The sequence below is a fragment of the Callospermophilus lateralis genome, chromosome 3, assembly GCF_048772815.1.
Source record: "Callospermophilus lateralis isolate mCalLat2 chromosome 3, mCalLat2.hap1, whole genome shotgun sequence".
Classification (NCBI taxonomy): Eukaryota; Metazoa; Chordata; class Mammalia; order Rodentia; family Sciuridae; genus Callospermophilus; species Callospermophilus lateralis.
The window spans coordinates 120,677,001-120,704,553 of NC_135307.1; the positions used below are offsets into that span (position 1 = coordinate 120,677,001).

Below are 27,553 nucleotides of genomic sequence, written 5' to 3' on the forward strand. Positions count from 1 at the left end.
CCTCCTGCCCCAGCCTCCAGAGTTACTGGGATTACAGGTGTGTGCCAGCAGGCCTGCTAATCAACTTATTTAAATTAATGATTCTGTTGGGCTTCATGCATGCCAGGCAAATGCTCTACCACTGAGCAGCATCTCCAGACCCACACGTGAATTTTCTAAGCCTTGTCATGCACATAACATTTTTTCTTCCAAACAGTTTCAAAATTTTGCTTTCCAGGAGGCCAAAGTAACACCAGGAAGGGCTTCAGTTATTAAGAAAGACTATGAAATGCAGGACAAAGAGCTGAGATATAGGTCTGTAGAACTTCACAGGAAAGAAAGAGGAGGGTGGGTTTGGAGGTGACAGGAGCATTCAGGCATGTTAAAAAGGGATTAGTAGGGGAGTGGGGGAGGGGGGATAGTAGAGGATAGGAAAGGCAGAATACAACAGACACTAGGATGGCAATATGTAAATCAATGGATGTGCAACTGATGTGATTTTGCAATCTGCATACGGGGTAAAAATGGGAGTTCATATCCCACTTGAATCAAAGTGTGAAATATGATATATCAAGAACTATGTAATGTTTTGAACAATCAACAATAAAAATTAATTAAAAAAAAAAGGGATTAGTAGATGGGTATGGTGGTGCATGCCTGTAATCCCAGAGATTTGGAGATTTAGGCAGGAGGATTGGATTAGAGGCCAGCCTCAGCAATTTAACAAGACCTTAAGCAACTTAGTGAGACCCTGTCTCAAAAATCAAAAATTTTTTAAAAAGGCTGGGGATGTGACTCAATGGTTAAGAACCCCTGGGTTCAATCTCTGGTACCCCAAAAGAAAAAGGATTAGTAAAGATGAAATGGGGCCCAGGATCTTGAGGAGGGGTATGAAGCTGAGAGAAGAGAGGCCACACAGAGATGTACAGGCTTTCAGACTGTCCTGGCTTTGCCAGACCCTGGCCCATTTCCTCCTCCCTCCCTCCTGAGGTGTAGGACAGTCAGAATTCCTAAATCTGCTCTTCTTCCTGCTCTGATGGACAGTATCAGTGACATCCATACTGTGTTTCCAGCCAGAGACCAGGGCACCCTGCTGATACCTCCATCCTGGGAGACTGAGCCCTGAGGACCCAGTTTGAGAAGTGTCTGGTCCCGTATCCAGCACAGGCCTTGGCTCAGGGAGGTGCTCACTCGATGTTTATTGAAAAAAAGAATACAGAAAAGATAGTAGACTGAAGCGCTCTCTACATGTGGAAGTAGCCCCTCTTGAAAGAAAGAATATTCTCCATCCACATGGGTTTGAGTCAGTTAAAAACCACACCTAAGGCACATGGCTGGTGATGGTCATCACATCAAAAGATGTGAGTGGGCTTCTTGTGCAATGGAATTCTTCCTCCTTGTCTTTAGGTTTCCAGGCTCAGAACAGGAGTGAGGGTAAAAAATGGGGGCCTCTGGGTGGATCCCCCCAGAGCTTCCTCCAGGCAGGATTTCCACCAAACAGTGGGACACCAGTTCCTCTCCTTCTCCGCCAACCGTCTCCATAGCTTTCGCTGGCTCACACCTGAGGGATCGGGTAGGAGGCACAGGCAGCCAGACCACACATGTTCTTCCCACGCTCAATGAGGAAGTACCTGGGCCGAGAGAAAGATCTTTCTAGAATGTTCTGCCACTCACCAAGACCTGACTCCAGGGATTAAGCCCTCTGAATTTATTCATGAAACAGTGGCATTGGGCCTTTTTTTATCAACAATAAATTACTGATGTAGCCTTGTGAAAAATTTATTTTTCCCTCTCCTTGGTCACCAAATGATCTCATTTTCTTATTCTGTCCATATCCTACTTCTTCCCAGAATTGCCTGTTGGCCCCCTTCCTAGCCCTGGCTAGGCCTTCACATAGTTACTTAATCATCACTAGGACTCCTTGATTGAGGTAAGGGCAGAAACTCCTTTTCAGAGGAATCTGAAAGGAGACACAGAGTCACATCAACATGCACAGACACCCAGGCCTCCTGGCTCCAATATTTTTTCCTTGAAGTAGGGACTGTCAAGTTCAGGGGCAAATTGTTGTCCTGATTTCTCAAAGCTGGACCCTCCCAAAGGTTGGCTTGGTCCCAGCAGGGTTCAGGGTTCTAAGCTGTTATCCCAGCAGTGGTTACTACTGAGGCTCTACTGAGCCAACTGGATTCCTATTACCTGTGTTAGTAGCTGGGGTCCCAAGGGTAGAGGTCACATTCTCATGCTTCCCCCTGGCCTGGCTAGGGCTTGGCTGATCAGCTCCTTTCTTGAAGCTGTAACTTTCTATCTATCTATCTATCTGTCTATCTATCTATCTATCTATCTATCTATTTACCAATGAGTTACACCCTCAGCTCCCCTTTTAAAAATTTTTAATTTTGAGATAGGGTCTTGCTAACTTGCTGAGGCTGGCCTTGAACTTTCTCGATTCTTCTGCCTCAGCCTCTGAAGTTGATGGTATTACAGGTGTGTGCCACTGTACCCAGCCTGGAAGCCACAACTTTGAGGTGGAAGAGATACCCACAAGGTCCTCCAACCTGAGCAACATGACCCCCACCCCGAACAATGGGACTGAGAAGCTACTTACCCATCCTTTCCCCAATGGGAGCCCCAAGAATTTTTCACGATCCAGTAGGGTATCCCATTCTCTTCTCCATACCCAACAGCCAGTACTGCGTGGTTTACTTTATCTGGAGTTTTATGACAGGAAGTACTGGGAAGGACATAAAAGAGAGTGGATACTATGAGAAGGACAGAAGCCATGGCTCAGTCACACCCAAGCATAGCTCTCCCCATGCGCTAGGGCCATGTTTCCCATGGGAGCCCATCAGGTGGAGAATGACTTCTCTTCACAGTGAGAGGGAAGAGTTCTCAGTTCTTTCAGTCCTGCTGGTGCAAGGAGAGTCTCGGTGTGGCGCTGGCCCCTTTCCTCCAGTGTGACACCTTCTCTTCCTCTAAAGAGGGAACAGTCCTCCTGCTGCACCTTCGGCAGCCAACAGTGTTGGACTAGAATTCAACACCACGCCGTTTTGCTACCAGTGCATTTATTTCAAAGCTTCCATGAGGAAATTCCAAGAATTCATGGGAAAGCTGCAGCGGTCACAGGTGGATTCTGCTAATGTGGAACTGAGGTTCGAGTACATATGGGCCAGGCCCCGGGCAGGTACTGGGGTGCGAGCAGCAGGGTCCACCCTGCAGATGGACAAAGAGGCTGCCTCTGTCAGTGGACTGTGGGCTGACAGTGCGGAGGATGATGGGAGCCCTAAAGAGGGGCTCCAGCTCAGTGGGGTGGGGAGCAGGGGAGCCAGGAAGGCCTCCCTGATGAAGCAGGGAACACCCATGAAACTTCAAACCCTTCCATGTGGCTGGGGTGGGGGTTGCAGGGGGAGCCAGGGACAGGGAGGGAGATGTGACACACATGAATGTGGAGAAAAGGGAAGGGTCAGATTATAAGGGTCCCCACAGCTGGGCTAAGACACTGAGCAATGCGAGGCACTGGAGTGCTTCGAGTTGGCATGTCAGAAGGTGGACCCTGGCTCCAAGTGGAGGAAGGGCCAGCATGTGTGTGGGGGTGTGTGGGGTGGGGGTGTGTGTCATGGTCAAGGACAAGCCAGTGAGGAGGCTGCTGGAAGGCGGGAAATGGTGGGCTGGGTGAGAGGAGATGGGAGGTGGATGGGAGGGGAGAGCCCAGAGTGAGCAGTGTTACAGGGACAGTGGGGACGACGGGAGGAGGGCTCACATGGCTCTGGCCTTCCTCCAGTGCAGCAGCAGGGATGGGGCCTCTGCTGACCGGATGGAGACCTGGGCAGGAAGGGGCCAGAAGAGATATGCAGGCCGTGAGGTTTCCAGAGCCATCCAGGCTGAGGTGTGGGGGGAGCTGGGTACGGGTCCAACCGTTCTCAGCCAACAGCTGGCCATGGAGCTACAGGAGCAGCTGAGAACTCAGAAGAGGGGTGAGAGCACTAACATTTTAGGGTGCCCTGAAAACGAGGGGATATGAAGGACTCTGGGGAGCAGGCAGGAGGTGGCTAGAGACACACACTGAACTCACTGCACAAAACAGGCAGGCTAAGAGGTGTGGGCAGGAGCAACCCTGCATGAGATGCCAAGGGGCCTGGCTTTCCTGAGCACAGGATTCTGGTGCTTGAGAGCAGTTACTTTCTTATCCCTGTTCTATGTCTTCAAATTTTCTTTTTTTTTTAAATATTTTTTTTTAGTTGTAGATGGACATAATATCTTTCTTTCTTATTTGTTTATTTATTTATTTATTTTTCTGTGGTCCTGAGGATCAAACTCAGCACTTCACACGTGCGAGGCAAGCGCTCTGCCTCTGAGCTGCAGCCCCAACCCTGTCTTTAAATTTTTGAATGTAAGGTTTTTAACTGGGGTTTGTAACTTTCTTCCATAGATGAGGCTACCTCTCTGAGCTAGTGAGCACTAGCCCTCACCAGCCATGTGTCAGAGATCACTTCTGATCTCTTTTCTCTGAGAGTCTGTGGTTCCCGTCCCTTAGAGCTGCATGGAGTCTAACCCAGGATACATAAAATTCCCAGCATGGCAGGTATCGTGAAATGGTCTGACCAGGAGTCTGGGCTGAGCCCAAGGCCCCTGTGCCAGGAGCGAGGAGGTCCCCCAGTTTGCTCCACCAGCCTTCCTGGCTCCTGGACCCAGCTCACCTGGAGTAGACGCCACTTTTATACATCATGAAATCTTCAGTCACCTCAAAAGCAAAGCTCACGGGGTTGTAGAGGGCCACGGCCTCCACCATTGCCTCCTCATCATTCTGTGGACAGACAGAGGATTGAGAGAAAGACAGCATGGTCTCTGTCACCTCCAAACCCCACTTTCAAAATATGGCCCTCTGACACAAGATAGGGACAGGAGATCCAGACCAATATAGATGACCAGGAGGAAGAAAGAGGCAAAAATGCAGCCACCAAGGGGCAGCCCCCTCTGTCCAGCAGAACCTCGTCCCTGGGCCCTGCCTCTTGTGCAGATTGCCAGGTTCCTTTGGTTTTCTATTGGCTTACACTCCTTCCTTCCCCAGCACGGGCTCCCCTGTGGCCTCCCCTCCCTTTGCTGGCTGAGTCTGTCTGGTCTTCTCCCCCACATCACACAGGATACAGTGTGGACTTGCTCATCAGTCACTCCCAACTATTCACTGAGGCCAGGGGCTCTGAAGGCGGAGAGATGGGTGTGACATACCTAGGCCTCCCTGAAATTCAACCGATGGAGTTCTGCTGGTAGAACACAAGGTTCATAAACCCAGGAACAGATAAGACCCAGACTGTGGTGGAGATGAGAGAGGACCAGCCAAGGGCTGTGTGCCTCCTCAGTGCCTTGCCCCCTTCAATAGGAGGGTGAGGGTGGGGGTGTCAAGGTGGCTTCCTGGAAGCTGCGGCTTTGGAACAGAGCTGCAGAGGCCAGGTGGTAGAGGCAGTTAGAAGCACTTGGAGAGCTTTCAACGCCCTCCCTATGCCCAGGCTGTCACTTCCCCACCCCCTTTCAACTCCATTAGCATCAACTGGGTGGGGGACTCCTAGCTACAAGAGTGTTTGAAGTGTCCCAATTGGGAACAACTGGGTCAGAGTAAGTTAAGTTTAGGAGTTGAAGTGAGGCTGGAGGCTATGTGAGCTGAGGCCAGGGCTCTGCAAAGGGAAGTGCAGGGGGGGACAGGCCCCCATCTTCCCTCAGTCCAGCCTCCCTGGAGGTGTGGGCAGAGACCAGGCAGCAACAAGCAGCTTCCTTCCTGTTACTGGAAGAGGCTTCACGACACCAGGCAGGTCAGGGAAGATCTGAGGCCAGTTGGACATGGGGCCTGCCCACATGAAGGTGGGCACCATTTCCACAGCTGCCCTGAGGGGACTGAACACGGTTCTGGATGGCTTTTCAGGGACCTGAAGGTGTCACTGATGAGTCCTGGGGACTAGGCAAAAGGGATACTTTGAGCTCCTTGTTCACTTCTCAGTGGAATACTATGGCTCTGAGTGACCTGCCTTGGTGGGTGTGTCAGACGAGCTGGCTATTAAACCCAGGGCACTCACCACTGAGCTATCCCTGTGATGCTCAGGTTCTGCACACCAGATCTGCCCACATCTTCATTCTTGTTCTGCTTTCTTGTCTCTTTTGTTTGTTTGTTTTGTTTTCCATCAGTCTGATTGTTTTCTTGTCTTTTTATTTTTTTGAGACAGGGTCTCACTGAGTTGTTGAGGCTGGCCTCAAACTTGCGATCCTTTTGCTTCAGCTTCCTGAGTCACTGGGATTACAGGTGTGCACCACCATGCCCTGAGAACTGGCTCTTTTCTGAAGACAGTAACATCCCTATCCTGGGGTATGGGTTGTATGTGGTCAAGGCAATGAGCCCTGGTTCTGGAATGACATGATCTCAATTCAAATCCAGTTTCCAACTCCTAGCTCTATGGGCTGTGGGCACATTACTTAAGTACTCTGATCCTCTGTTTCCTCATCTATAAAATGAAGATGAATAACAATACTCATCTTCTAGGGTTATTTTGACTTTAAAGGAGATAATGCATGTCTGGTTGTTGGGTACAGCACCTTTAAGAACTTCATAAATGTACACTGTGATTACTGCCTAGAGCTTGGCACGTGTTTCAAATGCATAGCTGCAGTCATCATTACAAAGACATCATGTCTATGACCTGCATATATGTTTACTGGCACATGCCCCCACCCCTCAGGCTCTCATTTGTACAAATCACACCTGCCCACATCTATGAAAATATTTGATCACTCCTACACAATCCTCCCCTACTATATGCACCCTGGAGTCACGAGGGCCGTTCATTCACATTCAAGCATGTTCTTGCAAAAGCAGGGACAGCTGCATTTCTCAATCCACTGGAGGTGAGGTGTGACTGTGTAACTCATTTATTGCCATAATTGACTACTCTCTTTCCGTCAGCCTGGGTCCTGCAGTGAGGTCAATAGGTCAGAATACAGTCCTGTCTATGCAAGGGACAGGTCACAGGAGTGAGACATACACTTTATGTAAGCCTTTCAGATTTGAAGCTGGTCATGACTGCAGCAGAACCTAGCTCATCTTGACTGACACACATTCATACTCCTCCTCAATCTCACACACACGTTCTGACATCACGCACATGGTCACACCCTCTTGTGCAAGGTGTGGATTATTGCTTGCATTTTACAGACAAGAAAACAGAACAAGAATGAAGATGTGGGCAGACCTGGTGTGCAGAACCTGAGCATCAGCCAGTCGGTGATTCCTTTTCCATCTTCCACCATGCTCTCAGCACAGTTGCGTTAGAGTCAATGATAAGTCAAACTCTTCAGTCAAAGTGACATACTGTCAGAGAGGCTGCCCTCCTAGGCCCACTGGCCACCTACAACTGTGGAGACCAGCCTCATCAGAATATATTCCCCAACTGAGAGAAGAGCCCAGTACTCACCAGTGTAATGTTGGCTACATCCTTGACAAATGCAATGGCCTTTTCTGGATGGAACTTGCACTTACTGTCCTGTTCAGGGCAGAAAGGAGCACAGAATATAAGTTAGGAGAGCTCTGGTCCAAGGCTGAGACTTCAGCCTCCACATATGCAGTTTGATAACATTTACTATGTGTCCGAGGACCTTGATGAGGGTGTCAGTTCAGTGAGAATTAAAGATATAACTGTCCTCAAGGAATTCAGAGTCTACGGGCAGGAAATAGCCCTGTGCTGGCTGTGGGGCAGAGAGGGACACACACAGTGCTTGGTGGGACACCAGGGAGGAGCCTGAGCCAGCCCAAGGAAGATCACAGAGAAATGGAGGCTGAGTAAGAGGGGAGGGGAGGGACTGTCAGTCAGTCTAGGAATCAGTGCTGACAAGAGGGAGCTGCAGAGCTAAGGTCACAGGATAGGGAAGAGCAGGACTGTAGGGAGAACAGGACCTCATGGTTTAGAAACCAGCAAGTGGTTGGGCCTGAGCACAGGGTTTATAAGGGGGAGGTAACAGGAGATAAGACTGGCTAGGGTCGGGGTCGGGAGGGCTCAAGGAGCCTCCTGAGAGTTCTGAACAAGGCAGGTGCATGTCAGAGCTGCATCTGAGGCCCAAGGGGAGGCTAGCCCAGTGACCCCATGAAGGGAGACCAAGGTCTGAGTGGTCAGTGGGGACACGGCATGAAACAAGGAAGCCTAAGTGAGAAGGTCTGTGATGGCCAGCAGCAGAGCAGGCCAGACCCAGACAGGACCCCAGGTGGCCAGTAGGTTCTGAGGAGCTGGTGCTGCTCCTCACTAAGAGGGTAAGCAAAGGAGGCGCTGTGGGTTTGGAAGAAAAACAAAGGGCTTGGCTGTGGCTAGCTTGGGCTGAGGTAATGGAGGGGGTGGCCCCTGGCACACACAGCAGAGCAATGTAGAAGTGGCCTAGGAGAGCATGGTGGTCAGTATGAGAGACCTCCTGTATGGACAGGAGGCAGGCCAGGAAAAAACAGGGCAGGCAGGGCGGTGTGCGGAAGGGTTCCTGAGGAGGATACTCAGGAAGCAGAGAGATAGTGCCACAGGGGTAGGGGTGACAAGAGGCCAGAGGGGAGCCCAAAGGGCTCAGACATTCTGGATCACAGCAGGAGGCTTGGGGGACAAGGTGTATCCTGACACAGGTAGGAATGGAGATGGGAGAAGACAGATGGGGCTACCCGGAATTACCTTGCCCAAGTAGGGGTAGGTGTCTTCTCCCATGATGCCCTTGTTGTACAGGATGTACTCGAAGGCCTGGCTGGGGAGGCCCCTGAAAGAAGCACACACGGGTAAGCCCAGGTGGGGCCACCCTGATGGACAGAGCTGGGGCCTGCAGAGCTGGAGCTTGTGTGGTATTCGCTGTGGCCTGGCTCACTGGGTCTTGGTGAGCGTGCCCTGGTGGCAGAGGAGGTTTCCTGAGAGGTCAGCAATGTTGCCCCATTTGCCTTGGCATAAAGCTTAGCAAACTCAGGTGAGTCCACTGGAGGTCATGAGGAATGGGAAGTCTCTCAGGAAGACCTATGGGATCGCCCCAGTGCACCATCACCAAAAGCACACTGCCTAAGGGGCAGCCCTGTGAGGGGGTGGTCCGCACATGACTGCCTGACCCTTGAGTGATAGGTGTTATTTCCCTGATTCAGCTCAGAGAGGCTGAGCACCTTGCCCAGGGTCACAAAGCTGGAGTTAGGCTTTGGTTCCAAAGGTGAATCCTTTCTTCATCATGCCACCTCCCAGAGAAAACAAAAAACTTAACTGCTGCCCAGCACTCCCCACTCTGATCCCTACTGTGTCTTCCTCTCTACAGCGTGTGCCACTGTGACCTGATCTATGACATGCTTACAGCCTGTCTGACCTGACCAGCTGTGTCAGCTCCAGTTTGCAGAGTGCTGTATCCCTGTGCTTGGACACACAGTCGGGCTTGATGGTAGCTAGTGCATGGATGAAAGAAGAAAGTCCTGTCCCTTCAAAAAACAGGGCTGCAGCATGTCCAGGGTTCAGCGTAATAGGGTGGTATGAAGTTGCCCAGAGGAAAGAGATCAAAATGAGACTGAGTACGATGGTTCTGTAGCAGGCAGTAATGTCACACTTGACCCCTGTACTTGGTCAGGCACAACCCTCTGCAGGAGGCTTGGTGTTAGCTGCTGCCAAAGCAGATAGTGGGGCAAGAGGTAAATGGATCAAGGACTTAGGAATAAGACCAGAGACCCCATGCCTAACAGAAGAAAAAGTAGGCCCAAATCTTCATTGGATTAGAGCCTGACTTCCTTAACAAGACTCCTAAAGCGCAAGAAATAATGGGAAGGATTCAAACTGAAAAGCTTCTTCTCAGCAAAAGAAACAATCAGTGAGGTAAAGAGAAAACCTACAGAATGGGAGCAAATTTTTACCATATGCACATCAGATAGAGCACTAATCTCTAGGATTCACAAAGAACTAAAAAATCTTAACACCAAAAAACCAAATAACCCAATCAATAAATGGGCCAAGGCACTGATCAGACACTTCTTAGAAGACGATATATAATCAATCAACAAATATATGAAAAAAATGTTCAACATCTCTAGCAATTAGAGAAATGCAAATCAAAACTACTCTAAGATTTCATCTCATGCCAGTCAGAATGGCAGCTATTAAGAATACAAGCAACAGTAAGTTTTGGCGAGGATGTGGGGGAAAGGCACACTCTTACATTGCTGGTGGGACTGCAACAAATCTGGAAAGCAGTATGGAGATTCCTTAGAAAAGTTGGAAATGGAACCACCATTTGACCGAACTATCCCATTTCTCTGAGTATACCCAAAGGATTTAAAATCAGCATACTAACTACAGTAATGCAGCCACATCGATGTTTACAGTAGCTATTGAGCTAAAATGCGAAACCAACCTAGATGCCCTCCAATAGATGAATGCATAAAGAAACTGTGGTATACATACACAATGGAATATTACTCAGTATTGAAAGAGAATAAAATCATGGCATTTGCAGGTAAATGGATGGAATTGGAGAATATCATGCTAAGCGAAGTAAACCAATCCCAAAACACCAAAGGCCGAATGTTTTCTCTGATATGTGGATGCTGATCCATAATGGGGGTGGGGTGGGAGTATAGGAGGAATGGAGGAGCTCTGGATAAGGCAAAGGAGGGGAAGGAGAAGGGAGGGGGCATGGGAGTAGGAAAGATGGTGGAATGAAATGGCCATCATTACCCTAGGTACATGTATGAAGACACGAATGGTGTGACTGTACTTTGTGAACAACCAGATAAATGAAAAATTATGCTCCATATGTGTATTATGAATTGAAATGCTGTCATATATGGCTCAAGCGGTAGCGCGCTCGCCTGGCATGCGTGCAGCCTGGGTTCGATCCTCAGCACCACAAACAATGATGCTGTGTCCGCTGATAACTAAAAAAATAAATATTAAAATTCTCTCTCTCTCTTTAAAAAAAACAAATTACAACAAATAAATAAATTGATTAATTAAAAAAATGTGTTCCCATAGGGAAAGAAGTGCCAATGTGGTGGGGCTGAGGCCTGAAGAGGGATGCACCATGGGTAGGCAGGCAGATGGGCAGGCAGTCTGGGTCGGGAGCTTCCCTAGGGATCCCCAAGGGCCTGGCTTTATGCATATTATGTTCTGGGAAAGCTGAACAGTCCCACATAAATATCTCATAGCATAACACAGTGGAGAAAGAGATGAAGCTGAGAGTCATTGCAGAAATGGGAGGAAATTCCTAACAACCTGTTGTAGGGATGGGCCAGGAAAGCAGTCCCAGTGGAGGTACAGCTCCCTGCAGGACACATTGCCCTGGTGAGCAAAGCTCCCTCACAGGCCAGTGAGCTAGGGCATCTAGCACTTCAGAGGACCTGTCTAAAGGCCAAACAGCTGTTGGTATGTGGATCTCCTTTTTGGAGGATGATGTATAACAATATTTTTCTCGCTTTTATAAATCCTTTGGCCACTTGCCCAAGAGGCTTTTGTGACTAGTGAGGCTGACTGTACTCTGGAGAGAGCCATGATATTCTCCAACTCCATCCATTTACCTGCAAATGCCATGATTTTATTCTCTTTCAATACTGAGTAACTTGGTGGAGAGAGGATGGATTTCAGAACTAGACAGGCGTGGGCTCCGATTGTAGCTCTGCCCAGACTGGCTGTGAGACCCTGGCAGTGTAGGTGACCTTCCTCACTGCATGACAGATGGGGTTGTGTGACGCAGGGATGGCACATGCTAGATTTGATAGCAGTGATCAGTGGGAGCTGAGAAGGGGTTCCAGGCCCTCCTGGTTGAGAACTTACCCTTGGCAGCCATGGTTGTTGAAATTCTGGGCACAGTCCACCAGCTGCTGCTCTGCCTACAGAAAGGAGCACAAATCCAGTGAGTCCAAGGCCAAGAGGCTATGGAGGCTTTGGCATGAGGTGCCAAGTCTCCTGATCTTTGTCCAGTTGGCACTGTGTCAAGATGACCAGATTACAAACTCCCCAAGGGCAGGACAATCTCCTGCAATATCAGCCCAGCAGGTGACATATGTCAGGAGGGGATCAGAAGCTGCCTGGCAATCAAGTAGGCAAGTGAGAGGCAGTGAGCAGGCACTGTGTGGCCCAAGCCCCTGCTCTGCAGGCATGCACACAGTGGGATCACAGGGGCTCATGAGGGAGGGTGCTGGGGGAGGGGGGAAGAGCCAGCCAGAGACCCAGCCCCACCTTTCCTTGACCTGGGCCTTCATGCCTCGATGGCCTCGCCCTACACTTTCCCTCTTCCCCATACAGAGGCGGGGACTGGGACAGCTTCCTCAGAGCCCATCACCCCTCACTGTTTGTGGTCAAGGGATAGATATGTTGGTCGTTCTCTTCCCACTTAAGACAACAGAGGCAGCTTAGGAAGGCACAAAGCTCCTACAGGACTGTCTCCCAGACAGGCTTTGCTTTTCTAAGCCCATCTTTGGTGAAAGGCCCCAGACTGTCAAAGTGAGGAAACTGAGGAACACACAGAACCACCCAGGAGTGAGCCCGCCACAGTTCCCTCAATAAGCCTCATTCTTTCCAGGAAAAGTATTATTTGAAATTCTCATGTCAAACGTCCACAGGCTGGAACACCTGAGGTCCAACTGAAATAGCTCTGAAGGAGGCTGAAGGCCCAGGCATGGCCTCCAGCCCAGGCTGGGGGCGTCCTCCATAGGACTTAGCCCAAGACTGACTTCTTACCAAAGACAGCATCTTCCCACTGGCGATGGCCACCGCAGACTCCAGGGCCCCTGTGGTGGAGAAAGTCCAGCAACTGCCACAGGCACCCTAGAGAAGCCAAGAGGGCAGAGGAAGTCAGCAACTGGAACACCACAAGAAGGCCCTGCTTCCTCCACTCACCCTGTGGAATGCCCCAGGCCCTTTGTAGTTTACAGAGCCCTGCTCCAGGTTTGTCCAGCCTGAGCCTCAGAAGTCCTGAGAGGCAACCAAGCCTCATGGAGAAGCAGCAGTTCTGACTGGCACCAGCAGACTCTCAGTCTGGGCCACTCCTCTTGTTGATCCATCCCTGCCATCTTCCAGGGCTGGGAGTCCCTTCCTGATCCCACTCTACAGACTTCTGGCTTTCCTACTTCTGGAGTCTTTTGCTCCTCTTCTCCAATCTGTTTCCCAGCAAAGGGAGTCACTAAAGTTCTGTTTCTAGAACCTTCACCTATTCACCACCAATCTCATTCCACCTAGAGTCAGTTAACTAACTGTTTAACAACAGTTTCCTAAACTGTAGCTTCAGCCTCGACCTTAATCTAGGCCTACAGATCAAACTGACTTCCAGATAGACCTACTGGGGTGCTCCTGACTTCTTAGGGAGGCTCTGGGCATCCTGCCCTACGCATCACTCGCGTCGTCTTCTGCCACATTCATTGCTGCACCCCCAGGATGACTTGAGGGTTGGCTGTCTGCACTAGAGCCAGGTTGCTTGGTTCAGATCATAGTTCTGCCTCATACTAGCTGTGTAAGCCAGGCCAGTGACTTCCCCCACAGAACCTGTTTCTTCATTTGTAAAATGGAAGGTGCTAGATAAGGTCATGCAGCTACCCATATGGACTTAATAATGTTCATGGCGGTTATTATTTTCCTCTCAGGCTCATTTTTGTCTTTTCCTCTTCTTATTGGTTCTATGTTTCACATCCTACTTATGAAATGTCTCTTAAACTCCCTTCCTCCTGTCCACGTCATTGCCCCAATTTGGTCCTCATGACCTGTTTCCCTGGAAAGAGCTGTCACACTGGCCTCCCCCTCTAGTCTCATCCTCTCAGAGCTTTCCTTACACAGTAAGAGCTGGTCAGAGTGTCCTTAAGATGTTCAAAGAGGCGGGTTTGGACACACTGGGGGTGACCTTGTTCATTGCTGAAGGAAACACAGTAGGGCTTGGATTAGGCACAGAGGCCTGGTTTTGAGTTGCCTCTCACTTATCTTGGGCCTTGAACAAGCCACCCTCCTGCTCAGTTTCCTTCTCTGTAAAGTGACATCCCTCAAGGGGGCTGCTGAGCTAACAATGAATGCTGTAGCTGCTGTTTGGAATGATCTTGTTCCTGCCCCCTTAACCTGTGCCTGGAGGCCCAGGATCTGCTGATAGGAACAATCTGAACATTCTTGGTGGACCTCCCCTTCCATCTGCCCAAATGGTGAGCAGGTGTAGGTTTCCACACCAAATACTTGTTGTTCTGAATTGTCCTGAGATTCTCCAGAGGTCTTGGAGAAAGAGCTGCCTCTGGGTCATGAAGCTGAAGGCAGGCTTTTTTCTACTGCAGGCTGGGAGGGGAGATTTGTTTTGGCTTACAGGGGGCTGGTTTAAACAACCAGTTCACTTGGCAGGCTGCAGGACATGGTGAGCTTGGGAGGATGTGGAGTTGCTCCACATGACAGATTTGGAAAGTGAAAAACATTTCCCTTAGTAAGTTTCAGTGGAAAGTCAAGAGTTGCCTGAAAGAAAGACTTAACCTTGTATTTCCTGGAATCGAGGAGTTAGCATTCCTCTGAAGAGGGCCACTGCCCTGCTACTTTGAGGGGAAGGGCCTGGGTAGGCAGACAGCAGAGAGTTGGGTTGGGACTCCAGAAGAGAGCATGTGCAAGTTGGGGGAAGGGAGGGGGCATGCCCAGCCCAGTCCACTGTGCCCCAGGGGATGCTCTGCCCCACAGAAAGGCCACCTCTGCTGTGGCCAGAGAACACCCAGGAAATGCTGGGTTTCATTCAGCTCACTGACCACCTGGAACCACCCAAAAGAGACAGGCTTCAGGGGAGGGGCTGCAGCCTGGTGCCTTGAGGAATAGCTGCAGAACAGGAGGAGAAGATACATGTTGGTAGGAATGGAGTCACAATGTCCAATCTCTGCTGGGCACAGGGAACAAAATGTTTTGAGTGATTCCAAAGGACAGACCTGGGACCCACAGGTGAGTGTGTGTTGCAAGCGTGCGCTCGCATGTGTGGGAGTAAACTTTAGCTGAATGAAGGAACGTTTTCACCCTCCAGAGCAGCTCACATGAGTAACAACCTCCCCAGCCTTGCAGAGGAACAGACTTGGAGAGATGGTGAGGAAAAAGCAGAGGTGGGAATAAGCTTGAGTGGTTTTGTGGTTCCTCTGAGTTTTCCTTCCAGGAATATTGTCTATGAATGTGGCTTTTTTTGGGGAAGGTTGGGGATTGCCATGCATACCTGATTTTTCACCGGTGAGACAAAATTTCCTTTTTTCCGCCAGTCCATAGAGGTTGGGTAGGGGCCAGTACCCCGAAGGTAATTACTTTTGGTGGCTGAGCAATTCTGGAACAAACAAATACATTATATTCAGGTTAAAAAAAAATCCCTTTTGTCAAAAAATAATAATGTAATTAAAATGAAATCATCAAGATGAGTGAGAAAGGCTATCACTGTGAGAACTGTCCCGCCCCTGTCTACAGGTACCAAATGCTGAATGATATGTTCACTCGAGAGCCCAGGTTTGAGGAATTAGGAAAGGGTAGCAGATTTAGCAAATAAAAATATACCTTAACTCATTCAATTTGAATACCAGGTATAAAATTAGTTTCCCTTAATATCTTGTAAGTATGTTCCTTGCTATATTTAGAATATACTAAGGGCTCACCTTGCTAAGGTGAGGTCAGAGATAAACCCTCTGGCTTCCTCAAAAAATACTGGGATGCCCCCAGCAATGGCTTAGGGGTGAACTGAATCTAGCTGGAAGCAGAACAGGTTAAAAACTTATTCCAAAGGTTTGAATGAAAAGATTTGCCAGGTATGGTGGTGCATGCTACCCAGCTGACTCAGGAGGCTGAGGCAGGAGGATCACAAGTTGAAGACCAGCCTCAGCAACTTAGTGAGTTCCTGTCTCAAAACTAAAAATAAAAAGGGCTAGGGATATAGCTCAGTGGTAGTGTGGCCCTGAGTTCAATCCCCAGTACCACTGGGGGTGGGGGGGAGAGGGAAAGAAAGAAATCAAGATTTGTTTGCAATGAATTATACCTACCTGCGGCTCTGACCAAAGATATTTTTGTTTTATCTCAGCAAAGCTCATGTCTGAAAATTGGTTCAGTGCCACTGAAAAAGAGAGGAAAAACCAAAACCAAACCAAAACAAAACAAAAAAAAAAAAAAAAAGAAAGAAAAGAAAATCAACCAAAATGAAGTAGAAAAACTTAGCGAGTCATTACTAAAGAAACAAAAAATAAAGAAACTTCTTCACTTGTGTTCTATTTTTGGTTGTTGCAACTTAAGTCCTTCAAAATTTTAAATGTAATATGATCCAATATAATAAGGTCAATGCTCCCTGTGCTTCAGAACCACTGGGGGAGATTTACAACAGTATAGGTGTCTGGGCTGCACCCCAGAGATGTTGATGGACGCAGCTGGTCTAGGCCGGGGCCTGGGCACCCACGTTTTTAGATAGCCCACAGGTGAGTATGATGGAGAACCACTACACCTGTGCAAATGCTCCCCCACCTGTGCCACAAGCAGTCTTCATAGCAGCCCAGGGAGGGGCGCATGGTCATCTGTACTGACAGCTCATGTTCAGCATCAGCCCCCAACCCACTGCAAAGTCACACGCTAGTACGGGACAGCTCCTGAGCCCAATATGGCTGAACTGCCACCATTTCTCAGAACCCCAGTAAAACTATCTGAATGTGTGTGCATTTCTAGTGATACAAACATGTAGTGAAGGGGCATGTCCTAAAGGCAGCCCATGAGCTCCGAGCAGTCTCTGAGAGACACTGCCCCTGACAGCTCTGGGTCTCTGGGATGGACCCTCAGATGGCAGGAATAGAGCAGAGGCTTCTTCTCTAGAGTCTCCTGTAAATGTCACACCACCTAGAGGGTACTAGCATTTCCCTAAATTTACAACTCTGTGTTTCATAGACAATAACAGTAAAGTCACAGTCTCAGGCTGGCCAAGGTTGGCCTCAGGGCCTGGGTATCAGCTCCCCACATCACCTCATCATACCCTCTAATGGCTATTATCAGCCTGTGTCACAAATGCTTTCTTTCCAGATCTGAGATGCTCCCTCTCCGGCCTCCCTCTGGAGAAGCCTGAAGGAAAGGCACCCCACAGTACTTTTAAATGTGTGGTTCCTATTGTTGTGGGCGTCGATCTTCCTCCAGTTGCTGACAAATGTCTGCAGCCTGTGGTGGTACTCCTCTGAGCTGTATTTCTTTTGGTGCTAAAAACAAAACAAAAACAAACAAAAAACATTAACAATAAGTCATGGAAACAGGATGCATGAAGGAGATTTCTTGTTTTCTGAAAGGAGGAATGGAGGTTTTCTTTCTGCCAAGATGCTCAGGACAAATCTTGTGTCAGTGGGTGGCACTGGGTCTCTACTATCAAAATCAGTAAGTTACAAAGCGGCCTCCTGCCTCCAGAGAACTGTGGCCGACATGAAGATCAAGTAGTTGCTTGAAAGTCAGCCAAGAATCCAAGAGGCTCTGATGAAGGGATCTGCCAAGTGTAGGTCACCCCCGGACATCAGGACTGGTAGTGAGTCAAACTGATGGCAAAAATCACCATTTTTCAAAAGTTTATACACTAGTATTCTCCACCTGATTTTGCAGCCACTGTGCAAGGTGCTCTGAATACAAAAAAAAAAAAAAAAAAAAAAAGGAAGTGAATTTCAAGGTTTGAAAGGCTACCAGCCATGTCTGTGACTGGGGACCATTGTTTGGAAGGAGTTTACTTAACTGCATCTTTGCTAGTGTTCAGCCAATCTGAACTCTGGAAAGACCCAGGGTGGGTTGAATGTGGAAAATCCCTCTTTATGGTTTCAAATCTGGTACAATTTGGTTTAATAACAGGAAACTTTGTGAAATGAAAAACTTTAGAAAGAAGAAGTTGGGCACTGACCTGTACCATCCATGACTTAAAATGAAACTTCTCTGTAAAAGGAAAAAAAAAAAAAAAATTAGGTCTGGGCCTCTTGGTAATGTTGAGTTTAGAGCCAACTAGAACATTTTAGAACTGATTTGCATTTTAGAAAACTATGCTACATTTAAAATACCAAAGGTGATATGATCTAATGCTGAATCCAAAAGGAACTCAAACTCTTTCTGCTTTGTATCCCAAATTAATTTTTTTTCTCCTTTTTTTCAGTGCCATGGAAGAATTTCAGGGCCTCACATATGCTGGGCAAGTATTCCACCACAGTTACATCTCCAGACCCCCAAATTAAATTTGAAAAACAATATACTTTATGATTTTTTTTTTGTTAAAATGAAGATTATGCTATATTTTATTTTCAGAGAAGGAAATACTCAATGGCTAGCCTTCTAAAATAAATATATAAATTTAATGTAATTAAAAATAATGTTCCAGCATTATTTTTCACTTTATGAGTTGATGCTAAAATTCATACAAAGAATACATGGTCAAGTATATTCAGACTTTATTATTTTTTTAAAATGTATCTGGGGATGGCACCTAGGCCTCGCCCATGCTAAGTACTCCACTAAATTTCCCCCCAAATGATATACTTTTAATCACTGATAAACTTTTTTTTTTTTAAAGTATGACTTTCTTTTTTTTTTTTTTTAAAGAGAGAGAGAGAATTTTTTTTTTTTTAATATTTATTCTTTAGTTTTCGGTGGACACAATATCTTTGTTTGTATGTGGTGCTGAGGATCGAACCCGGGCCGCACGCATGCCAGGCGAGCGCGCTACCGCTTGAGCCACATCCCCAGCCCACTGATAAACTTTTAATCATTGACACAGTTAAAAATTAGGATAGTGTTTATCCTGGGTGGACTGTGAGCTATTTCTTATCGTGCCAGCAATGTTTGGCAACATTCTATTGCTTCAACAGAGTGCAGGTCATGCAAGATGTCTCAATTGTGAAAACTAATTGAAACGCATGCTTAATGATTTGTGCACTTTTCTGTATGATATTATATTTCAATAAGAATTAAAAACCCATATGCCCAAAGGGTCAGCATATGCTTTCTCAAGGGGGATAGACAGGAAATATTTTAGGCTTTGCAATCCATAAGGTCTCTGTCACAACTATTTATCTCATCTTTGTACCTTAAAAGAAGCCATAGGCAATGGGAAAATTAATGGGTCTAAAAAACTTTACAATACAATAAAATATATAGTTTCACAGGAGGTGGGGATATAGCTCAGTGGTAGAGTGCTTGCTTGCCTAGCATGCATGTGGCCCTGGGTTCAATCCTCAGTACTGCAAAAAAAGGAAGAGAAAAAAAACAAAACCCCACTGTTACATCATTCTTTTAAAGCTAGCCAATAAAATCCATATGCCTTGGGAGTATGCTAATTACCCATCAATGATATAAACAAACTTTTCTATAAGAATTGGATATTTTACATAGTTTCTTTTTCTCATTGAATGTCTATCTTTCCACCTTACAATATTTTACCCTAAAGAAACATTTTTATTTTGAGTACTTTTAATATTTGAGTATCCTATTTTGCAACAACAACAAAAAATATCAATTTTAATTTTTTTATTTCCTGAATATTATAAAAGATTTATTCTTTTTTTTTAAATTTTAATATTTATTTTTTAGTTTTTGGCGGACACAACATCTTTGTTTGTACGTGGTGCTGAGGATCGAACCCGAGCCTCACGCATGCCAGGCGAGCGTGCTAAGACTTGAGCCACATCCCCAGCCCCATAAAAAATTTATTCTTGATTGAATAATCATAGGGATTATGAGTACCCCAACTGATTAGATTTTCAAATATATTATACATTGTGAAAAGTAAATGTTTAATCTAAAAAGTAAAAAAGTCTTTTGGAAATGTATTTCTTAATGAGCTAAACTTTCATTACTTCTTCCTCCTCATGGATAAAATATTTGTGACTAAGCATTATCTACTGCTTGAGACAGGGTTCAACATTAATTCTGGTCTCATTATTTTTGAAGTCAAAGGGATAGAAAGTCCTGATCAAATAAGCAGCTGGGAAAGAAAGGCAGTTTTCAGAGCAATGTCCAATTCAATTCTTTGCCTGGTTCTAGGTCCCAGGTCCCAAATCATGAGGTCAGCAATACCTCAGGGGAATCCTCCCTTCTTCATTTCAGTTTCCTTGAGAAATGAAGAACACCAAACTTGAAAGATTTGTGACCATTTGTCTTTTTGTTTGCTACATCCAAGGGTTGGGCTTCAGGACAAATGCCTTTAGATGCTTTTCTTCAATTTTTGCAAAGGAGACATCTGGAAGTAAAGGGTCCGGAAACTGACTCCTTGAAACTGAATCCATCTGTGTTGATATCACTTGAAACAGCCTCTGTGTTCCCCTAGGAATTCACACCCCAGTTTGAAGGTCAGTGCTGCGCAGCATTTAAATTTCTCTCTGTGGATTCCAGAGCTATTCCAGAAACCATTGTCCCTGAGAAAGAAAATGCATATTTCCCCACACATGTCCTGCTTAGGGTTTCAGGGATCTACATCCTGGTTATGGGCTCTGCTTGCAGTTGGGGCCTTCAGAGAAAACAGAGCTCAATTCAGGACCACCATCTGCAGCAGGATGGAATTCAGATTACTGACCTGTGCTTCAGGCAGATTTCAAAAGTAACTAATACATGTGAAAAACCCCTAGGCTACTTTTCATTCTTAGGAAGTCAAGAGAAGAAAATGCAGAACCTTAAGACAGGGCCAGAAAGATCAGCTGATAACCATGTCTCAATTTCACACAGATCCTCCAACTCCCTTACCACTTTTCAAACAAGTATCATTATATGTGTCCTGCCTGGGAAGGATCCACAGCAGGAGTTAGGAAATCACAGCCTGCCACCTGTTTTTGTAAGCCCAGGAGTTTCAATAGCTTTTTATACTTTTAACCTGTTGATGAGGGTAGGGGAAGAATAGTAATATTTTGTACCACCTGAAGTTTTTTTTTTTTTTAATCTTTTGAATTTTTAAATTTGTTCTTTTAAGTATACAGGACAATAGATTGTATTTGACATATTATACATACATAGAGTATAACTTCCCATTCTTGTGGTTGTACATGGCGTGGAATTTCACTGGTCATGTATTCATATAAAAACATAGGAAAGTTATGTCTGATTCATTCTTTCTTATTCCCCTCCCCCTCCCTTCCCTTCATTCCCCTTTGTCTAATCCAATGAACTTCTATTCTTTCCTCCTGCACCTGAAAATCTTTTGAAATTCGAAGCTCAGCATCCATAAATGTTTATTAGAGCATAATCATGCTCACTCATTTACATTCTGTATGTGGCTGCTTTCGGCCTAGAACGGCAGAGTTAAATGGTTGTCACAGAGACCAAATGACCCACAAAGCTAAAATATTTACTAACTGGTCTTTCACAGAAAAAGTGTGTCAAGCCCTGCTTGAGAGTTAACTGCTTTTCTGTGCCAGCACTCCTCTACACAGGCCGCCTGCCAAAGAAAACCAAAGCCCTCTGCTGGGAGCCAGCTGGGTTTTCCTTAGGTGAGGACTGACCTGGAGCTGTGTGCCCTCTTGATCTTCCACTTATAAAAAGGAAGGAAGGAATGAGGAGATTCTGACCAGGCAAGATTGAGCCTGGGTGATCTTTGTCCCATTTCCAAGCTGGTCCTTGGCTACTCTTCTCTGTCCCAGGGTGAAGGGGGCAGGTGGGTTTGTAAGCTCAGAGGCTGTGGACTGAGGCTGGGGCCAAGGGCAGCAGGGAAGGAGGGGGGCTAAAAGGAGGGGTGCAAGAGCAGCAGGATGCTGGTACAGTCGCAGCCCACCAGACATCACAGGATTAGGGGTTAAAACTGCTATTGGACTAGGTGCTGCTGTAGCAGAAGTCAAACCTCCACACAGCCCATTCCAACCCATTTTACAGATGAACTTTCAAGGCACCTTTGGGGATCCCCTATGTCTATGGGAAAGCCGCTAGAAAAGGCTGGAAAACCCCGCTTGCCTGTGGCAGGAGCACTTCAGAGTCCTCTGTGTCCCCAGTTGCCCCGTTGAAGGGTGGAGGGCAGAAAGACTGCGGGCTTCTTTGGTATTCTAGGCTTTGACGCCGCCTGGGCAAGGGGGACCCTGGCCACAGAGCCCATCTGTTCCTTTGGTCATGGAAGATACCCACCCTCCGAGACCACCCGTCTCCCGCCCTGCGGGAGGCCACCCCTTCACCCCTCCCTGATCCCAACACGCACAGCCTGAATCTGGGCCCTGGGGAACGCCCAGTGCCCCACCGCCCCCAAGTTCTGCGAGTTCTCCGGAGCGCGGAGTCTGGGACCCTCCAGCCCCTCGGCCGCGGCCCGGGCATACCTAAGGAGTTCACGGACAGCGCGGCGGCAGCGCGGGCAGGGGCGCCCAGGAGCCAAGCCCAGGCGCAGAGCAGCGGCAGCGCGGCCCTCATCGCGGCGGCGCGGCGCGGCTGTGGCTCCAGGCCCCGGAGGTGGCGGCCAGGGCTAAGGTCCCGGAGGCGGCGGGGCGGGGCGAGGCGGCGGGCGGGGCGGCACCGCAGGACCCAGTCCCGCGGCCGGATCGCGGGAGGCGGGGCCACGTCGACCCCTGGCGGACCCGCGGCGGCTCCTTCCCACCCTTCCCACCATCCGGGCCACTGCGCTCCCCTCTCCTTTTCTCTGGAGGGAAGGGCGGATTGGACAGCCCCTCCTGGAGGGGTCCGTGCTCTGCCCAGCTGGGCTGGCACCGACTGGCGAGGGTGGCTCTCGAAGGACGGAGGCCTTAGCCAGACCTCTCCATCTCCCTGCCGGTTCCCCGTCCTACGACCCCGTCTCCCTGCCGGTGCCCCCCTCAGAGCGCCCGTCTGTCAGTCACCACATTCTCCAGACTACACCCCTCCCCCGCCCACACACCCTTCTTGGAATAAACTTAACAACCAGAGGAACTAACCCAAGCTCTGTGGTTGCCCTCCACTCACGTCCAACAGGCGTTTTCTTCTTTTCTGCTGAGGAAGTCACATCCATGGCTATAGGATCATTTTCTTTATTTTGCAAAACAGAAGAAAGGAGGAAGCTGATATGTAAGGGTCTGCATGTGAAATAGGATGGGGACACTTCAAAATAAGGAACACTCACTGTTTGCTTTGTGGGGGAGGGGAGGTCAGGGTCTTAATGTCCTCCACTGCTTTATTTGTTGTTATTGGGGGGTGGGGTACTGGGAATTGAACCTAAGGCACTCTACCTCTGAGTTACATCCCCAGTCTTTTTTTTTTGTTATTTATTTTGAGATGGGGGTCTTGATAAATTGCACAGGCTGTCCTCGAACTTGCAATTCTCCTGCTTCAGTCTCTGGAGTTGCTGGTATTACAAGTGTTCACCACCAACAACTGGCTTTTTGTTTGTTTTGTTTTAATTAGGATCTCATTCTTGTGGTTGTACATGATGTCACCAACTGGCTTTGACTCCCTGTTTTACATACTGGGAAACAGAGGCCCTGGAACTAGATGGTAACTTTCCTAATACTTGTGTAGAGAGAGCCTGACGTTAGCTTGGATCTACTGAAGACTCCTAATGTCTTTTGCAGCCTATGACACTTTGGTGGGGCCACAGCCTGCCCCAGGATCTTGGGTCAGAATCTGAGCTCTCCTGACCTGCTTTCCCTGAAGTTCTAAGCCCAGACTCTGCTTCACAGGCACAGCGGGGAGCAGATGTCTGGAGTCTTCTTGCAGCATCTGGTCAGTAAGTTTTGGTGTTACAGAGCTGGGGCCTTCTAAGAAACTGAGACAGCATGAAGGCTCCCCTTCAAGCCTTGATTCTTTCAATCAAGTCAGATTTCGGATGTGTTGCTCAGAATAGCGGGTGTGAGTTTATTAGAAGGGATGGGAAAGGGGATACTCTCAAGGGAGAGAGTGAGTTCTGTAAGAGAGGCGAGGGATAGCATGCCTCTCCTGCCCTCCAGTTTTACTGAGGGTTCTGGGAAAGATTCCAGAGAATTCCACCTAGATTTATTTCTTCTGACTGACAGTAGGATAACATCAGACTTTCAAGTTGCCACTGCTTTGACAATTCCAGGTCACTTTGGCTCATAGAACCTGTTCTTATACATGTTATGGTTGGGAGAATTATCATGTCTCCCTGAGTTCTGGGATCTGGTCAGTATAAGAGTCCCAAACTCCCTGCAGGGTAACTTGTGTTCTTATCATTGGCATTATTTGGGGCGTGCATTTCTCCTGGAGATAAGTTGTTTCCTGAGGAATGTGTCATACCTTATTGACTTAAACCAGGTAGGCCTGCAGCTAATTTTTTTTTCTTTTTGGTAGTTGTAGATGGACAGAATACCTTTATTTTATTTATTTTGATGTGGTGCTGAGGATCGAACCTAGTACCTCGCACATGCTAGGCAAACTGAACTACTGCCACTGAACTACAGCCCCAGCCCAGTACATTTTTTTTTTTTTTTTAATGAAAGGACATGGGGTTAGCCTGGTGGGCCTAATTTATAGATCTAGTCCCTTAACCTCATGTTCCAACTCCTCATATATATCTGTCTGCTGTCATTGGTAGGGTTCAGAAATGTGCATTTAAAGTGCCCCAGAAAAAGCTCTGTTTGTTAGGTATTCAATGTAACACATGGACACTGAATCTGTATAAAAATCAGTGATCCACTCCAGCAGAACCCTCACAATTTCCCATGGTTGGATTTTAGATTTTTCAACTATGATGTGAAGGTAATACACTTTCAACATAAGCTGCACTTTGAAGTTTGAATTTTGATCTTTCCTTGGGATGATGATATGCAGTACCAGAGTCTTAATGCTGGACAGTGGGGTTGCAGCTCCCAGTCAGTGCTGGATTAGGAGGGGAAGCCGCTGATGCTCTTAATTGTACTGTGTTCAATAATAACATAAGGATATTCACAACTTTATTGTAAAATAGGCATTGTGTTAGATGATTTTGCCCAACTGTAGGCTAATATAAGTGTTCTGAGCATGTTCAAGGTAATGTAGGCTAAGCATTGATGTTTGGTAGGTGAGGCATATTAAATGCATTATTGACTTATGATATTTTCAACCCATGAAAGCAAGGAGGATCTGTGTTTTCTGATAAAGCAAAACTTTGTCAGTTTATGAATCTGTGCCTGTCTGGATGTCCTTCTGGGTGTGACCATCTCATCTGTGCTTGAGGTAAATGCCTCAGAAATGGCCCTGCATGGTTACTATTTGGAAAGTAAGTCACTGGCCTTGGGACCCCTCCGCAGCTGTCCAACCCCTCAGGTATCCTGAGAATGCCTGGCCACTCTATCTTCTTGGCTGCCTGGAGAGTGGCAGGACTGAGAGCCTTGCATATTTGACTTTGGGCCCCAGAACTGGCCCTGTGTTGGGTCCATAATGACCTTCCTTTGTGGATCATTCCAGAGGGCTCTGAAGCCCTTGGGGTGATGAGATGTGGAGGACACTGGCCTGGTCAGTTAGGGACCAATGTTTGCTTCCTAGTCCTATAACAGATTCCTGTGTGATCTAGGCAAGTGGGTGCCTCCTCCATGGGGCCTCAGTTTCCTCATTGGTAAAACAAAAGCCCCTGTCTTCCCAGTGGTTGACTTCAGTGACAGGTAAAATGCCTGTAGCATGGCACTGGAATAGTGACTCACCCCAAACACGGGCTTCTCTGAAGTTCAGCCTGTGCTCTCTGTCCTTGGTTACCTGCACCAACCTTTGTGGTGAGATTTTTCTGCCCCTCTGGCTCTAGTTGGTCCTCCTTTCTTTCAGAGTTCCTTCTCTATAGTCTTGGTCCTCTATATCTTTGCAGAGGTTAGTCGGAGGACTGGTGCTGATGGCAGAGTCTGGGGGCCAGAGATGGTGGGCAGAATCTGAGGGTTTCTGTCTCCTGGTTATTTAATCAAACACAGCCCAGGGCTGCTGTGAAGGGGCTTTGCAAATGGAATTAAGATTTATGTTAGGGGGTTTGGGTTGTGGCTCAGTGGTAGAGCGCTTGCCTAGCATGTGTGAGGCACTGGGTTTGATTCTTAGCACCACATATAAATTAATAAAGGTCCATCAACAACTTACAAAATATTTTAAAAAAATCTATGTATGTTAGCTGTCACCATGACCAAATACTTCTGAAAAACAACTTAAAATAGGAAAGGTTTATTTTGGTTCATGGTTTCGGAGGTGTCAGTCCGTGATGTACCCGCCATTGTCTTCAGTCCTGTAGTGAGGCAGAACTGTCATGGCAAAAGGGTGTGGCAGAGCAAAGCCACTCATCTTAGGGTGGGAAGCAGAGAAAGAGAAGGGGCTAGGACAAGATACAGCCCTTAAGTTTATGCTCTCAAGGACTCACTTTCTTTAACTAGGTCCCACTTTCTGCAGTTTCCAATATTTCCCAGTAGTTTGTTCAGCTTTGAATCCTGCAATGGATTAATCTAGTGATGAGGTCAGAACCCTCATGATCCAATCACTTCCCCAAAGTCCCGCCTTTGAACATTGCTGCACTGGGTACCAAACCTGCAACCATGAGTCTTTGGGGGATGCTTCAGATCCAAACCATAACAAGATCCAAATCAGCAAACTTTATAAAAGATCATCTTGGGACAGGTGCAGTGGGTTGGTGCACACCTGTAATCTAATCGACTTGGGAGGCTGAGGCAGGAGGATTGCAAGCTCAAAGCCAGCCCAGGCAACTTGGTAAGACCCTGTCTCAAAATAAAAAATAAAAAGGGCCGGGATGTAGCTTGGTGATAGAGCACCCCTGGGTTCAATCCCCAGTACCATAAAGAAAAATAAAGGATTATCTTGGGTTTCAGTGTAATCACATGGGCCCCTAAAAGCAGAAGAGGAAGGGAGAAGAGAGAGAGATGAGGCAGAAGGTGAGGTCAGAGAAAGTCAGAGGAGGGAGGAGGGGGGAGGTGAAGTAGAGAGCTTTGGATCACGAGGGACTTTACTCACCACTGCTGGCTTTAATGTGAGCCACAGGACAAGGAAATTGGGTGGACTTTGGGAGCCTGAAATGGCTCGAGCCAAAACGAGCAAAGAAATAAAGACCTCATTTCTACAACTGCGTGGAACTGAATTCTGTCAACAACCTGGATGAGACTGGAATCATTTTCACCCTAGACCCACGAGAAAGAAATGTGACCTGCGTGACATTTTTGATTTGGGCTTTGTGAAGCCTCAGACAACCAGGCAAGTCCACGTGGATTCTGAACTGTTAAACTATTGTGGGATAAATATGTGTTGTTCTAAGCCTCTAAGGCTGTGGTAATAGTTATGTGGTAAGAGGACACCAACACAGGAGGTGAGTGCAGAGGTTGGCAGGTGCTTTGGGTGACAGAGGCTGGGCGTGGTCTAAGGATCTAGACACATAGCTGGGTGGCATGTTCAGAGTCAGTGCCTCCCTTGGGGTGCATTGGATCCTGCTCCCTGGCTTCACGTGAATGCACTTTGTATTTAATCTCCACTATTTATCCTCATTGCACAGTTTAGGTAACAGAAACAGTATGTACATTGCCTGTGGCCACACGACCCATTAGATATAGAGCTGGGATTTGAACCCCTGGCCTACTGACTCCAGGCTTCTAGTCTACAAAGTAGGGGAATGAAAGAGCCCTAAGGCCTGCCTGTTTTCTAAACTTTCCAGGCCTAGAATTCCCCGAGGCCTCAGAAAGGGTCAGGCACCAAACTAGCCAGAGCTCCTGGATTCTGTGATCAACTTCTGTTTG

General features: G+C 47.5%; 1 protein-coding gene across 1 annotated transcript; it reads right to left on the reverse strand.

Annotated features, from left to right (window-relative positions):
* Positions 1 to 1,154: 1,154 nt before the first annotated feature.
* Ctsh (cathepsin H) lies at positions 1,155 to 22,343 on the reverse strand. The gene is made up of 12 exons (XM_076851227.2): positions 22,199 to 22,343; positions 17,824 to 17,855; positions 17,038 to 17,143; positions 15,956 to 16,026; positions 15,148 to 15,252; positions 12,678 to 12,764; positions 11,772 to 11,827; positions 8,658 to 8,739; positions 7,428 to 7,496; positions 4,671 to 4,777; positions 2,582 to 2,707; positions 1,155 to 1,610 (listed from the first exon to the last, which is right to left on the reverse strand). Exons 1-12 carry the CDS (start codon positions 22,287 to 22,289, stop codon positions 1,535 to 1,537), a joined length of 1,008 nt encoding a protein of 335 aa, XP_076707342.2. The 5' UTR covers positions 22,290 to 22,343; the 3' UTR covers positions 1,155 to 1,534.
* Between the last annotated feature and the right edge of the window lie 5,210 nt (positions 22,344 to 27,553).